This window comes from Coenobita brevimanus, chromosome 71 (assembly GCF_032717465.1).
Source record: "Coenobita brevimanus isolate Jiangsu-jjx chromosome 71, ASM3271746v2, whole genome shotgun sequence".
Taxonomy (NCBI): domain Eukaryota; kingdom Metazoa; phylum Arthropoda; class Malacostraca; order Decapoda; family Coenobitidae; genus Coenobita; species Coenobita brevimanus.
Window position 1 is genome coordinate 51,293,356 of NC_137024.1, and position 15,951 is coordinate 51,309,306.

The following is a 15,951-nucleotide window of genomic DNA, read 5'->3' on the forward strand; positions in this document are numbered from 1 at the left end:
TCAGTCTGTCTCTCCATGTGACTACACATGTTCCTCTCAAACAACTCATTTCCACTGTCTCACTCTTGACTTTTGTCCCTCCAACAAGGTCCAAGCTTCACTTCCATACTTTAGAGTTGATATCAATACTGTCATGTAGTAACTTTTTTACTTCCATGCTTACTTCCCTGTTTCTTATCATTGCTTTCAAGGAACCAGCAACTTTTCTTCCTTGTTATACCCTTTCAAGTGAAATTTAAATATTTTCTTCATCTTTGTTATCCATACTGCCTCTCTTTCCCACAAAAAAGTGGAGCGAATGAGAGTCCAGAAAAATAAGAATACAAGAAAAAAAAAGATAGAGAAAGAACTAGTCAGCAGCATACCCGTGCACTTACTGATTCACTATTCATACTCACAGAATCCTGAAATTGCCCCACAGACAGAACCATCTGTGCATAATGCACTTCATGTCAGATTGATTCAATTTGATGACCATCAAGTTAAAAATGAGTGTCATTCCCTTGTCATGCACTCCATACAAAATTCAAATGACCCGTTTGATTTCTCGTACAGGTAGGTTTCTAAGCGTCCACATTCCCCACACTTATTTACCATATCCATTCACCCTCTTTTTGGCCTCTTGCACCTTCTCCTTCCTTCAAATTCACATCCATGTAACTTTTTCATCACACTGTATATTCTCATTCTTTCTATGTGACCATACTCTCTTCAGATCTCCTGTCCATAGACTGAACTCAGAGGAAATCAGGTAGGGAGTGTCAGACTTAAGAAATTGCTAGATTCTAGGAAGTTCATTGCAAAGTTTTACAGTATGTCCAGCTATATTAGCATTAGATTTATGGATTTAATATAATTTATCCATTATAACTTGAAAAGCATAGCAGCTAACCACATTTGTTACCTTTCAGTGGACCTTCGAGTATCAAGCTTTGTGGTGGTGCTGCACCTGCCATTCCTTCTCAGACTGCAGCAGTTCTTCCTGGACAACCTTCCTCGCCCCCCAGAGACCCCAACTCCTGGTGCTAGTAAAATGGCTGTCACCAAAACAAAGGATGTGTCCAAGAAGACAGTATGGACATAGTCATATTTGATTTGGTTTTATATTCATTTTGCAAAGATTCTCTTGATTATTTTGCAGTACTTTGATAGGTCAAGACTGGTGAAATTTTCACATTGCAGGTTCTCTCCAAATTTATTGCACTCAGATTTGCATGCATGCTTTTTGTATGTTGAGTCAGCATTAACTTGGCTTACTGAATGATTTTTTCATGACCTGTAAATTGATGCATTAGGATTTCTTGAACCTCCTCTAATGCTTAAAAATGTATACAATAGACCCTTTCTGTAACGGACCTTGGTATAGTGAATATCAGATTTAATGGATGCTATGAAGGCCACAGAACTTCTGTCGCCTAAATATGAAGTGTCTGTTAAAATGGGGGCAATGGATCACAATACATGTGTTTCCTAACCATTTTACTCCAGCCTGGTCTGAAATTGCCCTCTCCCCATCATGACTGCTAAGTTGTAATACAGCAGAGTTGCGATTTAAGACAAAGAGAAGCAGTGATCTTACAGTTGCACGGGCATTTAATTTCTCCCATAATCATGCAGTTACATGGAAATATCACTCAGTTGTGTGGGAGAAATTGTGTGGCAAGTGGGTGTGTTTAGGTATTGGATTTCCAGATGGCCGCATTTGTTTACAACTTGTGCATTGTGCCGTGCTTTTGTCAGTCACTGATTGACCTCCTTGCCTGACCTGACTGACATGGCCCACGTCACATACTTGCCGCTGTCTACCTCAGTTGTTGTGTCGATGGTCGTTGTGATTAGAAGCATTTACTTATTTATTTCCATGCTCCTCATTTCATATCAGAACTCTGAGCACAGAGTTTTTAACTAACTTTAGTTATGCCTAAGCACCCTGAAAATGTTATGAACACAAGAAAAGCATTTATACCCAAGGAAAAAGAAAAATTGTTGGACGAAGTAGCATGTGGTGTGGGAGCTTAAATTCAAACAAGAGTAACATTTAGACAGTCGGATAAAATGAGTTGGGCGTGTTTATGATGTGGATGGTTTCCTTGTTGGAGAGTGATAAAAATCTAAAAATGTTAATGATGAGGGAGCAGTGAAATTCATGTTTTCGCGCTTCGTGCAGCGAGTGTGAAAAAGGCTTTGTGACCAATCTTTGTTATGAACTGACAGACTCAGGGTTAGAAAATTCGGCTGTTATGGTATGTGAAGATCTACGTGTTGACTTAAGATTATTATGTGGTTTAAGTTCTTGTGAATTATACTGTCATACAAATTATACTGCTTGGCTGAATTGTTTCTTATTCAGGATTACTGCATTCGTGTTTACCACAAATTGTATGCAGTCATCCCATGCTCATGATTTTAGTGTATTTTTTTCATTTATTGTTAATGACTAATGATACTTCAAAAAAGTGTCACACTGCTCTCTCTCTCTCTCTCTCCTTTTTTTTTTTTAATGCTCTGAAAATATTTCTCGGTGAAATATGTGTGATGCTGAGTGTTGATTTTTCACAGGTCGATGATTAGAAATTTTTGCCAGGTTGATATTGTGGGCTTTGAAGGTTAAGCTTTGTGGCAATTTTAGGTGGTTAACCCTCTGACGCTGGGCTCCCTGCACCCTATCCCCTTCCCACAACTGGACTTATGTGCGTAACTAGGATTTTACTTTTTTTTTTTTTTCTCGAATAAATCACAAATGATAGAAACACACAAGGAAAACAAGTACTTACTCTCTGCTGCAGTCATAGAGGTTGTGCTGTCAACCTGTTGGTGTATATCTACTACTACGGTAAATATATAATTATATACAGCATTATACAATATGTACAGTATATATATATATATGGTTGATTGACTTCAGGAATGGCGATTCTGGGGATTGATGATGCGCTGCCTGAAATCACGCACTTCCTCTACAAATCCCAATGGCCCCATCTCCCTATCGCAGTCCGGGTGTTCTAGGTAGTTGAGAACGAATTTGATGTGCTCCCAGAGTGCGCTTAGCTTGGGGATGGCTGGAGTAGTGGCACACTGAGAGGAGTCCGCATCATCGTTGCTGTCCTCGTCGGAATCTTCAAGCTGGGTACCTGTACCAGCAACCGATGATGCGATCTCGACATCAGACATGATCTGATACCCAGGATCGCCCTCATCGTCATCCAACCACTCACGCACTTCATCCACATCAACATCGTTGCCAGCCACACAAAGACGTGCATGGAACTCAAACACGTCAAAACCTAGAAAGTCGTTCACCACATCGGCTTCGAGAAGCAGACGAGACCAACCATTTTCCACTGTCTTGACTGAGACTTCCCTCCATGCTCTGGCCCAGTTGTAGATGGAAGACTTGATGTTGCAGCGGCGAAGGTTTTCCAAAGTCCACTGGCCTCTTGTGTCCCGTCCCTCCCTGCGCTCGTCCTTGTCCCCGAGAACAACCATCACCTCGTCCAGGAACTTCCGATGGTACAGCCTCTTTGTTGCCACGATCACTTCTTGGTCCATTGGTTGGATGAGAGCAGTTGCATTAGGTGGCAAAAACATGCACCTAATGCAGCCATTCTCAGCCACCAACTTCTTGTTGGACGAATATGCAGGTGCTTTGTCCAGAAGAAGGAGGGCCTTTAGCTGGTCACGCGGGATTCCCAGTGTGTTCGTCTGGTAGTGGATGACCTCCTTGTCAAAGTGGCGGTGAAACCAGCCTTTGAAGATCTTGGCTGTGAATCAAGCCTTCACAGAATTGTACCAAACGACAAGAAGGACATCCATCAACCCACGAAGACACTGAGGCTGCTTTGCACGGCCGACAATAATGGACTTGAGCTGGTGCATGCCGTTAGCTTTGGCACAACACAAAGCAGATGTCCATTGCCTACAAAGCTGGCAGCCAGGTACACCCTTCTCCGTCTCCTCAGCTAGAGTGTTCATTGGCATCGAGCGATAGAATAGACCAGTTTCATCAGCATTGTAGACTTGACCAAGAGTGAGGCCCTCCCTGTCGATCAAGCCCTTTACCTTCTGCCGAAACTCCTCTACTCCCTTCTTGTTGGTGTCCAGAGCTTCGCCATAGGCCTTATGGTTGGTAAGGCCATGCCGTAACTTGAAAGCAAAGAGTCATCCTTTGGATGCTTTGAAGTCTGGGGTGTCATGTAACCTTGCGAACTTCTCAGCAGCAGCCTTCAGTCCCGTACGATGCACCAGCACACCAGCAGCGCATTGTTGATGATACCAAATCACTGTGGTGTGGTCGATTTCTGCAAACCGGGGAGTGAACATAACCTTCCTCTCCACGTTGCTTTTGGTCTTCGATGCAAAGTCAGCCGTTTACTGGGTGAGCTTGTCCCGGGATCACTTGATATCAAACAATGTAGAGCGGGCCAGGTTGAATTCACGGAGGATGCGTGACGTCGGCTGTCCCACGTCCACCTTGTGCAATATCTTCCTCTTCTTCTCCAGAGACAGAACCACTCGTTTCCTCTTCTCGGACGGCGGGGCCATCATCACACACATGAGGAAGAGGCAGGAGAGGAACAGCAGGGCCTGCAGCAGGTAGGTCACCACCACAAAAGCGAGCACATGGGCAGCCATGGTGAGGAGCATGAACTCACGACAATGGATGGGTCGGAAATGGGGAGGAGGCAGTGATGCCCTGCCGGATGTTGGCGGAACTATGAGGCAAAACACAGCTGGTCTGTGCCATGCACCAAGTTCAAATTACGGGTGAAAAAATTCATTTTTTTTTTTTTTAATTTTTTACATTCTGGGGGCAGTTTTCAAATTATGGGTGAAAAAATTCATTTTTTTTTTTTTTTAATTTTTTACATTCTGGGGGCAGTTTTGGGGTTACGAAGTCTCGGTCCCAAAATGTCTGGGTTGTGGGGAGTCCGGATTGTGGGCTGAGGAGGTGTGGAGGGAGTAAGAGAGGGGCTGGTGGGGGGGTTAGAGGGAGGGAGGAAGGAGCGTTAACCTCTAACTGCCAGCTGACGTGTGTAGCTGCCACGATTTTGGGCGCAGAGCAACGTCGGTTGATGTGTATAGCCACAAGCATCTTCTCACCACCCTTTGAACTTTAACTTATCCTCACTTATCAACGGGACCACCTGGCGATGTGGGGATACTTTCATTTGAAAGAGGAAGAGTTGGTGAGTCTTATGTATGTTTAATTTTTTCTCTAGTTATTATAGTTTGGTAGATATTAGGGTTTGAAGTAAGGGTATTTTTTCCGTCATGGATATCCCCCGTAGGGAGGAGCGTGCAACATTGGAAAACTCCCGGTGTGTAGGGGTTAAAGTGCAAGTCCAGGTGTTTGTGTATTGTTCTCTGGATGCAAGTGTTGTCCAGGTGAAATGGGTCCAGTTCTTGCAGGAGCTGCACTGAATTGAACCCTTTGTCTGTCGACTCGAAGTGATGTGTTTTGAGCATGTAGGACATACATATTTGTTGATGGGTCCTGGTTTGCTCTTGATGTCACCAACTGGAAAAAGTCTTCGAGAAATGACTGCCGGAGAGCCATTTCTTTGTGTGGAAAAGACAGTGTTGTTGTGTGTGTTGTGTTAGGAAATGTGGTATTTGTCAGGGTGACAAAAGCCACTCCCAAGTTCTCAGGCCCTGTGAGAGGCTGGTTAAGGGCGGTGATGTTGGCTGGTAGGGGCAAGGCTTTGATTCATCCACCTTTGCTGCAGAGTTTGGTAGAAGAAGGATGGTCCAGTCCATTATCCAGCAGCAGCACTGCCTTCATGTCATCAGGGCTGATTTCATACATTTTATGGTTCTGCTTCATTGAAGGGTTGAAGCTGTGGTGGAACTGGTCATGAATGATATACTGGGTAAACCAGGGAGACTTGTTAACATGGTACTCCACAGGAAGCATGGTCATGCTGTCCGTCAGTGACCTGGGTCACTTGCTCTTACCAGTTGTGACTGGCTGTAAACAATGAGAACCATCGGCATTGGCACAGGCCAGAATGGAGAGATATTTCTTCATTGTTTTATGCCTTGGTGTGCTGCCAGTGTCTCTGAAACCCAGAATATTTTGAGGGAGGGCATGCCAGAAGAGCCCAGACTCATCTGCATTGTAGATATGAAATTCATGCAGTCCCTCCTTCTTTATCAGCTTCCTAAGTTTCTGGACAAACGGCTCCACAGCATCGACATTGGCACTGAACATTTCTCCAGTTATGGCCTTTTTAACAGTGCTGTGGCACCTCCTGACCCTCCAAAGCCAGCCATCACTACATTTGAAATCTTCAGTTCCAAGGTAGCAGCAAGACTTTGTGCTGCATGTTGGATGTCCAGGCATGCTCAGGGATACCCTCTTCATTCTCCTGTGTGTATCATTTACATACTGCTTCATGAACCTGCTTGTTGAGCAGCTTCCTGGTCCTGAACATATCCTTCCCCTTTCTCATGCCTTCTGTTTTCATCCTTACCTCATTTGTTTTGTCCTGTGCCTTCAGGATGTCATGCAGGGTCAACCTCTTAGACCATACTTTCGTATGAAGGCACCCTTATTCATGCCTTTCTCATGCGCCTTGGTAACTTGCTTCTTTGCAATGTTCATTACCCTCCTCTTTGCTTTTTCAGTAGAGGACATGCTAGGAGATTCCTAAAAGAAGCCATTTTTCACAATCATTATGTGAAAACATTTTCGCTGCACATTGCGAGACAAAATGCATTGGCAAGTTCCATACAATAGGCTGACAGTGTCACAAACATCATGGATTGTCCTACTGTGATGTTCAAGGATTGTTGCATGAACTTTGGCCACAATGTTGGGAGTTGAACTGGTGGAGGGGCTACCAGAACATGTATCATCATCAGTTGACGTTCGTCCATTTTTAAAATTCTTAAATCAGTCATAAGTTTGTGTAACCCCCAAAGCATTGTCACCAAATGCTTGTTTTAATATTTCATAAGTTCTTCTGTGTTATTTCCAAGTCTCACACAAAACATGATGCACACATGTTGTTTTTTCACATCCACCATTTCTGAGGTCACAAAATTTGCAAACTAACCCAAACAGAAAGATAAAAAAAACACACACGTGCAGTGAATGCATCCACCCTGCACAACACCACTTAACTTACAAACAAACAATGGGTGTGTGCACTGCTACCTAGCATTCATCCACTGTATGACAAGCGGTTTTTGCCCTGCTTTCAAATTTCGGAAACTTTTGGGTAGCACCTCATACGTGCAGTACAGTGTGTCCACATCCTCCGATCCTGCCCAGGCCTACCAGAAGTAGCCCCAAAATAACCCAAAGTATTGCCGTTTCCTGTGCTGTCCTCCACAGCCTTGCCCAAGTATGGGAAAAACCACCGCCAATGTTGGTAACTGCATTCTACATCAGCCTGTGCCTCGTCATACACCCCATGTAACAGATAGTATACATTAAGGACAAAAATGTGTTTGATGGGCCCAGAGCTCTCCGGAAGGTTTGCCTGATTTTTCCCATTTATGGGATGGTATCTGGTATGTTCAACAGGTTATCGGGGGGCTCTCAAAGCGTCCATTAAATCCAATATGTGGTCTGTCATGGTCTGCTAAAGCGGGGGTCATCTGTATATGTTTTCCAGAAAAATTCACTTCACAAATTGGAGCCTAACCCATTCCGTGCTGGAGCCACTGTCTGCTTTTTGGCCCCCAGTTCCGAGGGTTGTGGAGGCTGTGTGACCCCCCAGTGCCAACCATTTTCATTTTTTTTTTTTTTTTTTATCTCATGAATAGACCTGAAAAGTAGTTCAAATGAGCTTAGTGATAGTAAAAGTGTTCACCTTGGCTGTTTTCTGCACAGAAACAGATGTTTCGGTCCAGCATACCCAGATTTGCTTCAGATGGCAACTTTCAGATACCATCAGCGGCTGATGTGGGTAGATAGTTCATTTTGGTGTGATGCATGGAGTACGTATAGCTTAGAAACGCAACCTGGTTTACATATTAAGGCCACAGTTGAAACTATGATGAGGGGAAGTTGGGTTCCTTTCTAATTTTATGTATTTTCACATTCACTTTTTTTTTTATTATAATGGTATAAGGCACTATAAACACTCACATAATGAACAATAAACACTCATGCTGCACACAGTCACCTTAGTTACTGTAAATCTCGCATTTCTTATGCTAAGATGTGTCTGTGTATGTATGGACTCGGCAAATTAGGCCACTATGAGTTCATCCGTATATACAGGTATACCTCAATATACGATACCCTGGCTTAACGATGGGAGTAGAAATGCCACCAAACCCCGCCTAACGATGGCCAAACCCCAGTTAAATGATGGGTTTTGAGGTGGGAGAGAGGGTTATATGTAGAAAGAAAGAGGGAGGTGAAAAGATTAGTAAGAGAGAGTAAGAAGAGAGTGCATGAGGAATTTGGAAGGAATTTGAGTGTAAAGGGAAGGGACTGTAAGAAAATGTTCTGGAAAGAGGTGAAGAGAGTAAGACAGGGCGGAAGTGAAGTTAGCAGGGGAGTGAAAGATAAAAATGGTAGCTTACTAGTGGAGGAGGGAGAAAAAGTGAGCAGATGGAGAGAACACTTTAAGGAATTGTTGATCATAGAGGATGGAAGTAATGCGAGTATAAGTGGCTGGGGAATGGCTGGGAGAAGGAGAGAGGTGAGAAGACAGGAAGAAATCAGTAGGATAGAAGTTGTGGAAGCAATGAAGAAAGTTAAATTGGGGAAAGCCCCAGGAATTGATGGAGTGTGGTGAAATGCTGAAGCATGGGGGAGAGATAGTAGTCGAATGGATGTGCAAGATGTGCAGATTGGCCTGGGAGGAAGGTAGAGTCCAGGAGGATTGGAAGTCAGGTATAATTAGTCCCTTGTACAAAGGAAAAGGGGAAAAAGAAATGTGTGGTAATCATATTTGTCTTCTCAGTATAATAGGAAAAGTGTATGGTAGGATACTTATTGACAGAGTTAGAGAAAGAACAGAGGAATTAGTTAGAGAAGAACAGGGAGGCTTTAGGAAGGGAAGAGGTTGTGTAGATCAGATATTCATTCTTAGATCTTTAGTGGAAAAGTTTCTAGAGAAGGGAAAGAAGTTGTATGCGGCTTTCATGGATTTGGAGAAAGCATATGACAGGGTGGATAGACAAGGATTGTGGAAAGAATTAAGAATATATGGAGTAGATGGGAAGTTGTTGAATGCTATGAAGAGTATGTACAATGGTGCTAAGGCTGCAGTGCGTGTGGATGGTGAACTGAGTGAATTTTTCTCCTTGAAGGTTGGGTTGAAACAGGGATGTGTCATGTCTCCATGGTTGTTCAATCTGTACATGGATGGGGTAATAAAAGAGGTACAAGGTAGGGTAGTGGATGTTGGAGTGGCCCTTATGAGGGAGGGTAGTGTTTGGAAACTCCCTGTACTGTTGTTTGCAGATGATACTGTGTTGTTGAGTGAAGACAAAGGAGAGCTGCAAGGCTTGGTGGATGAGTTTGGGAGAGTGTGTAAGAAACGGAATCTAAAGATGAATGTAGGGAAGAGTAAAGTGATGATCTTTGAGAGAGGTGAAGTCAGTGAATGTACAGCGAGATTGGATGGTGAGGAATTGGAAAATGTGAGTACGTTTAAGTACACTACTTGGGTAGTGGGATGAGTAAAGATGGAGGTTTGGAGGGTGAAGTGCTTGAAAGGGTACAGCAGGGAAGAAAGGTTGCTGGTTCTTTGAAAGCAGTGATAAGAATCAAGGAAGTGAGCATGGAAGTGAAAAAGTTACTACATGACAGTATTGTGATACTTATGGAAGTGAAGATTGGACATTGTTGGAAGGACACAAGTCAAGAATGAGAGCAGTGGAAATGAGTTATTTAAGAGGAGCCTGTGGAGTCACATGGAGAGACAGGCTGACAAATGAGGATATAAAGGAGCATTGTGCTGTGGATGTGGATGTGATAGGAAGCATTAGGAGGAATACACTGAGGTGGTTTGGCCATGTGGAGAAGATGGAGGGTGAAAGACTGATGAAGAGAGTGTATGTGAGTGAGGTGGTGGGGGGGAGAGGGAGGGAGAGGCCGAGGATGAGATGAAGGGATGGGGTGGAGAGGTATATTTGACAGGGGGGTGTGAGTTGGGAGCAGGGCAGTGAAATGACGAGGGACAGGGCAACGTGGAGGCGATTTGTTTGTGGCCACCCTGAACGGGATTGAGGCTTCTGGCAATAGATAGATAGATAGATAGATGATTCTGATGGTATTTTAGACTAATATTGTGTATTTAGGTTGATTTATAAACTGTTTTTAGACTTAGATTAATGTGTTTTAGCCATAGATGGGGTGAACATTGTCATTTTGGGGTACAGTTTACTAAGCTTGATTTTTTCCAGACTTATATTTGACAATTTTCAGATATTATTTGTTGGTTTTAGTGAGTTATTTACAGGTGGTAGTCTTAGGTTAGCTTCGGTTATAGTTGTTTGGCCATTTAGATTGGCTTTAAACTTGTTTTTGGACTCATTTGGGTGAGTTTAGGACTTGGCTGGGGTAGCAAACCCAAGGCTGAAAAACGCATCCCAGTTCCTTTATATGTTAAATCTTCATTTCATTTCATTTCATTATTAAAGGCTCCAACATGCTTGCATGCATCGGCCTTGGTCACCTAATGGCGGCTTTCCACGCTGCACGATCCATTGCAGCCTCCCTGTTTAGTCCCTTAATCCTGAGGTCACACTTAATGACATCGTCCCATGTCTTTCTCGGTCTACCCCACATAACCCCACCCCCAATATTAACACTTCTCACCTTCCTCACCCAGTTATCATCCCCCATTCTCACCACATGTCCAAACCATCTCAATCTTCCTCTTCCTCATCACAACACCAATACACTCCAGTCCCATCCTACCTCTCAACTCTTCCATCGTAAACCCAGCCCCCCCAGACCTTGCACGCATGGACGCACTACACATCCACCTAATTATTGTCATTTCTTACGTCTGAGCCGGCTAATATCCTCCTCCTTTACTGCCCAGGTCTCACTGCCATACAACATTACACTCCTAACACATGCTGCATACAGAGACCCCTTAGCACGTAGGGAGAGCCCTCTCAATGTCAGAGGAGGCAAGAGCTCCCTGAACTTCTTCCAACCACTTCTCACCCTAGCCACAGAGCTAGCTCCAGCCCCACCTCCAGCACACAACATTTCTCCCAAATAACAAAACTCTTCCACACAATCAAGAGATTCACCAGCAAGTTCAATCCTTTCACGCCTGAGTGTCTCCACCTGCTCTCCTCGACACACCGTACACATAAAATCAGCATTGTCTCGCAGTCTACCTTTGATACCACTTCATCTCTTGTGCACCCATTTATCACAAACACCACACAAGATGGAATTACTTCCCACGCCCTTGTGGTAAACTACACATGGCCCCTCTGACACTGTCCCTCGTCTTTGACGGCATCACCACCAACGCTAGCTATCATCACTTTTGTTTTATCTGCATTTACCCTTAAGCCCTTGTGCCCCATACCATCTCTCCACTTCCTAAACCTTTCCTCCGCCTCCTTCTTGTTCTCTGCAATCAACACCAAATCATCAGCATACAACATGTCCCACGCGAGTCCGTTTCTAAAGTCATGTGAGAGGGTTTCAAGTACCATGATAAACAACATGGGACTCAAAACTGACCCCTGATGCACACCAACGTTCATGGAAAACTCATGACTCAAATCTTAATTCACTCTTACCTGGGTGCGAGCACCCACATACATAGCCACAACCACCCTAAGCAGCCACTCCTCCAAGCCAAGCTTTCTCATTGCCCATTTCACCACCTCTCTAGGGACTCTGTCAAAGGCCTTTTCCAAATCAACAAAAACAAAATACAGATCCCTTCTCCTATCAATATATTTTTCCTGAAGCTGTCGAACAATGAATATGGCATCAGTGGTCCCCCTACCTGGCATAAACCCAAACTGCATCTCATCAGTATTCACTCTTTCTCTAATCATACCTTCTAAAACTCTCTCCATTACCTTCATTATCTGATCTAAAAGCTGTATACCTCTATAATTTCCTCTTTCCAGGGCATCACCCTTCCCTTTATACACATTTACAATTACACTCTTCAGCCAATCATCTGGGACAACACACTCATGAATAATCCTATTTATCAGGTCAGTGACTAACCTCACCCCTATATCTCCTGAGGCCTTCAACATTTCGGCAGTCAACCCAGACATACCTGCTGCCTTCTCCACCTTTATCCTGCGTATTGCCCCACTCACAGTAGCAGCATCAATCAAAGGCCAAGGGCCAAACACTGGATCTGCTGGCTCCAAACCTTCCCTGTCCCAGTCAAACTCCTCATTCAACAACCAGCTATAACAGTCTCTCCATGCATCTTTAATATCCTCACTGTTCACCACTACCATTCCTTCATCATTCTTCACACACTGCTCACCTATAATATCCCGATTATCCCTCATCATCTGATTTGCCATCTTAAATATCATATTTATCCATTCCCCATGATTCAGGTTATCATGTAAACGTCTCTGTAGACTCAGACTTTGCCCTGTACACCTCTCTTCTAGCCCTACGCTTGGCAGCCAAGTATTCCTCCTTGCTACCACCCTTCTTTTCTCCCTAACTGCAGCTTCTACACCCTCATCCCACCACTAAGTTACTTTATGTCTTGGTGGTCCTTCTGTCCAACATCAGTAACTCTCAAGAGATTGTTCTTGTGGGCTCTGTACTGTTGATTAACGCCTCTGTCTATGGCTCCCTGTTCAGCCACCACTCTCCTCATCTGACTGTAGAAGGTATCCCTTACTACTTGGTTTTTGAGATTCCATACTTTCCTCCTAGGTACATAAGTCCTCTTTTTCATCACTCGTTCTTTATGCACCATATCACAAATCAATAGTTTGTGCTGCTGCACACACTCCTCACTTCCTATAACTTTAATATCCCACACTAACCTCCTATCACCCCTCCTAACCAGAAAATAATCTATCTGACTGCTATTTCCCCCAGACTCATACGTAATTAACCTACTCTCTCTTTTTCCTAAAATATGTGTTGCATACAATCATGTCCGTTGCCTTCCCAAACTCGAGTATCCTTTCCCCTTCCACATTCCTTATACCCTACACACATCTCCCATGTACTCCTTCATAACCTTGTGCTGCTTCACCCACATGACCATTTAAGTCCCCTTCCAAAACCACTATCTCATCATCCCGCGTACCACCTACTACACGTATTAAATCATCCCAAAATCTATCTTTCTCTGCTTCATCCAATCCTGCCTGTGGAGCATATGCCGATATAACTGCAGCTATCTTTGTACCGAATAGAATTTTCACTACCAGTATCCTATCGCTTACTCTCATAACATTCATGACATATTCCACCCATTTCTCCGCAACCATCACACCAACACCCCCATATCCGTCTGTACCCCCCTGCCAAAACATCTTATAGTAACAGTCCTTCCCAACAATCTTTCTGGCTGATCCACCCCTGTACCGGACTTCCTGCAAACACGCCACATTCACCCACCTCCTACTGAATGCCTCAACGACTTCCCCCGCTCTTCCCCTTAAACTTCCCACATTCCATGAACCCACCCTCATCCCCCTGGGTGATTTACTGTCCTCAGGCTTGCTTTGAAACTTATTCTTTTGTTCTGTCATAGACAGGATTAATAAAGGGGGATAGACATACCACAGGCCCCACTCACTGCACAGTCCCAGGTCCAGGCAGTGGATCTGGGACCCCTAGCCCACCAGCTTACCAGTGGCTGTGGTAGTGGCCTCGGGGCACGGGGCACCCTGCCAGGTCAGCTGCAGGGACACCTTCCAAGTGCGCCTTGGCACTGCAACTATTCCACCATTATACACCCACTGATAGGGCAGCCTGCTGGGGCTTCCTGGTTTGGACCCCTCTCTCTTGGGCGGAAGCGGCAGGCTGGGAACCGCAATGCCCCGTACCCTCAAGCACAGGCCCAAGCCCCATCCCGCCCTGGACCCATGATCTATGCCGGCGGAACCCCCGTCACGCCTCTCCCCTGAAGTCTGCCATTAGGTAGTGAGGGGAAAGATTTCTGGCTGCATGCCCTTGCTGGCGCCAACCCCTGTAACGTAGTGGGATATGTTGTGTGAAATGTAAGGTGCATGTGGTGCAGTGCATAAGATGGTTAGAGGAAATGTTTGGGAGAGTATGCAGGTCTGCTCTCTATGTTACTGTCACAACGAAAAGGTCACCAAAGGGGGATGGTTAGATAGCTAGTGAAACAGGAGCTCCAGCTCTCCCTATCACCAGCATTCCCATTCCCCTCGGGAGTGCCACCCTATTCGGCCCGTGCTACAGCCTCCACCTACCCCGCGATACTATACCCCGCCTAACGATGGGTTTTTACTTAACCAGTTGCATCATTAAACTGGGGTATACCTGTATACATGTATACAGACACAGCATTAGCCTTCAGGTTTGTCCATATATGTATGGACACTGTATGGAATGGGGTAATGTTGAAGTGACTAAAGAAATGTTGTTTGTAGCTCAGTAAGCTGTTTTATTAGTATTTTATATATTTACTGTATGGCACACCCATAATATAACAACTGTAATTCCTTGCCTTTCCACTTTATGACACTTTTGTTCTCATTCTGGGTGACTGAGATGAAAATTCAGTAAACTGTACAAGATTGTAGATTGTGTTTTTGTGTGTGTGTATGACAGGCTGGCCAAGGAAGTAATGATGGTGGTGTAAGCGGTGGACTCTTGACAGTGCGGATGAAGGTAGAGCAGCCAGACATCATCTTAGTCGAGGACCTCTCAAACCTTGATACCCAGTGCATCATTCTCCATGTGAGTTACGACTCAGACACTAAGTGAGGCATGTTCTCTACTATTTAGCTTAGAGGATGAGGCAGGTGAAGGTTTTCATTATTTCACCTCTTGATGTAGCTGTACATAAGCAGCAAGATGGGTTATAACTCATCATGATCCTTTTTGTAGGTTGTAAGTGAAAGCACAGTTGTAGGTTTGTAAATCTACTGTACCAAAACAAGAACTGTATTAATTAGGCAATGCAGTCTATCCCATTAATTGAAATATGTGTTAACACACACTGCAGGCAGAGGCCAATAGTGATGTCAGGATGGGACCTGAACATCAACACATCAGTGCCAGCCTAACAAACATCCAACTGTACACATGTTCCTTCAGTCCCAAGAAGCGGAACCAAACCATGTCACAGGTGTGTTGAAGCTTGACAGAATTATGTACATAGTACTTAACTTTGTGTTATGTTGTTATGTGCTGTAATAACCTGTGTCATATGCAAATTGCTGTAAAGGAATTTACATTTGTGTATTATGTGGTTGGTTGGGGTGCCCATCATCCACCCACTTAGTGTAGCGGTACTGTACTCCAGGGTAGTTCTGCAATGAGTGGCAAACCAAATTATTTCCTGTAAACCAGGAAATCATTTAATACGTTGGGTGGTAACCTTATAACCAGCCAACACTTGTTCCTTACGTTTCAACAAATGGGTTGGTGGAAGGTTAGTACTCCTTCCCAGAAAACAACTAACTGAAAATACAAACAAGAAGCCTCGTTCCAGGACTGACAACAGGTGATGACAAAGGACCGAACAAAGGACATGGTACGGATTGCTACATGGAAAGTAAGGGGTGCGAATGATGAGGTAAAAGAGAGAGAGAGAGAGACTGTCCTGGTGCTGAATCCTTAGGATATGCAATTCAATCAACTGTATCGGTGTGAAGATCTGTATATTGAGCCGATTATTTGATTCTTACAGAAGCAAAAAGTGTTATGCCCAAGGTTTAGAGCTTGAATTTACACACCTAATGCCACAAACCAGAGCATTTTAGACCAACTGGGTCATGAACTATAGCCTGTCAAAGTTGAAAAAAGTTACCCTTCCAGAC

The 15,951-nt window shown here is 44.2% G+C and overlaps 1 protein-coding gene across 1 annotated transcript in view; it reads left to right on the forward strand.

Moving 5' to 3' along the window:
* The window catches only part of Vps13 (vacuolar protein sorting 13C), a 1,164,731-nt gene that overhangs the window by 593,504 nt on the left and 555,276 nt on the right, over nt 1-15,951 (forward strand). Inside the window, exons 42-44 of the mRNA XM_080277871.1 lie at nt 912-1,083; nt 14,752-14,866; nt 15,135-15,257. Of these exons, the coding sequence (XP_080133997.1) occupies nt 912-1,083; nt 14,752-14,866; nt 15,135-15,257 (410 nt within the window). The remainder of the gene's footprint in view (nt 1-911; nt 1,084-14,751; nt 14,867-15,134; nt 15,258-15,951) is intronic.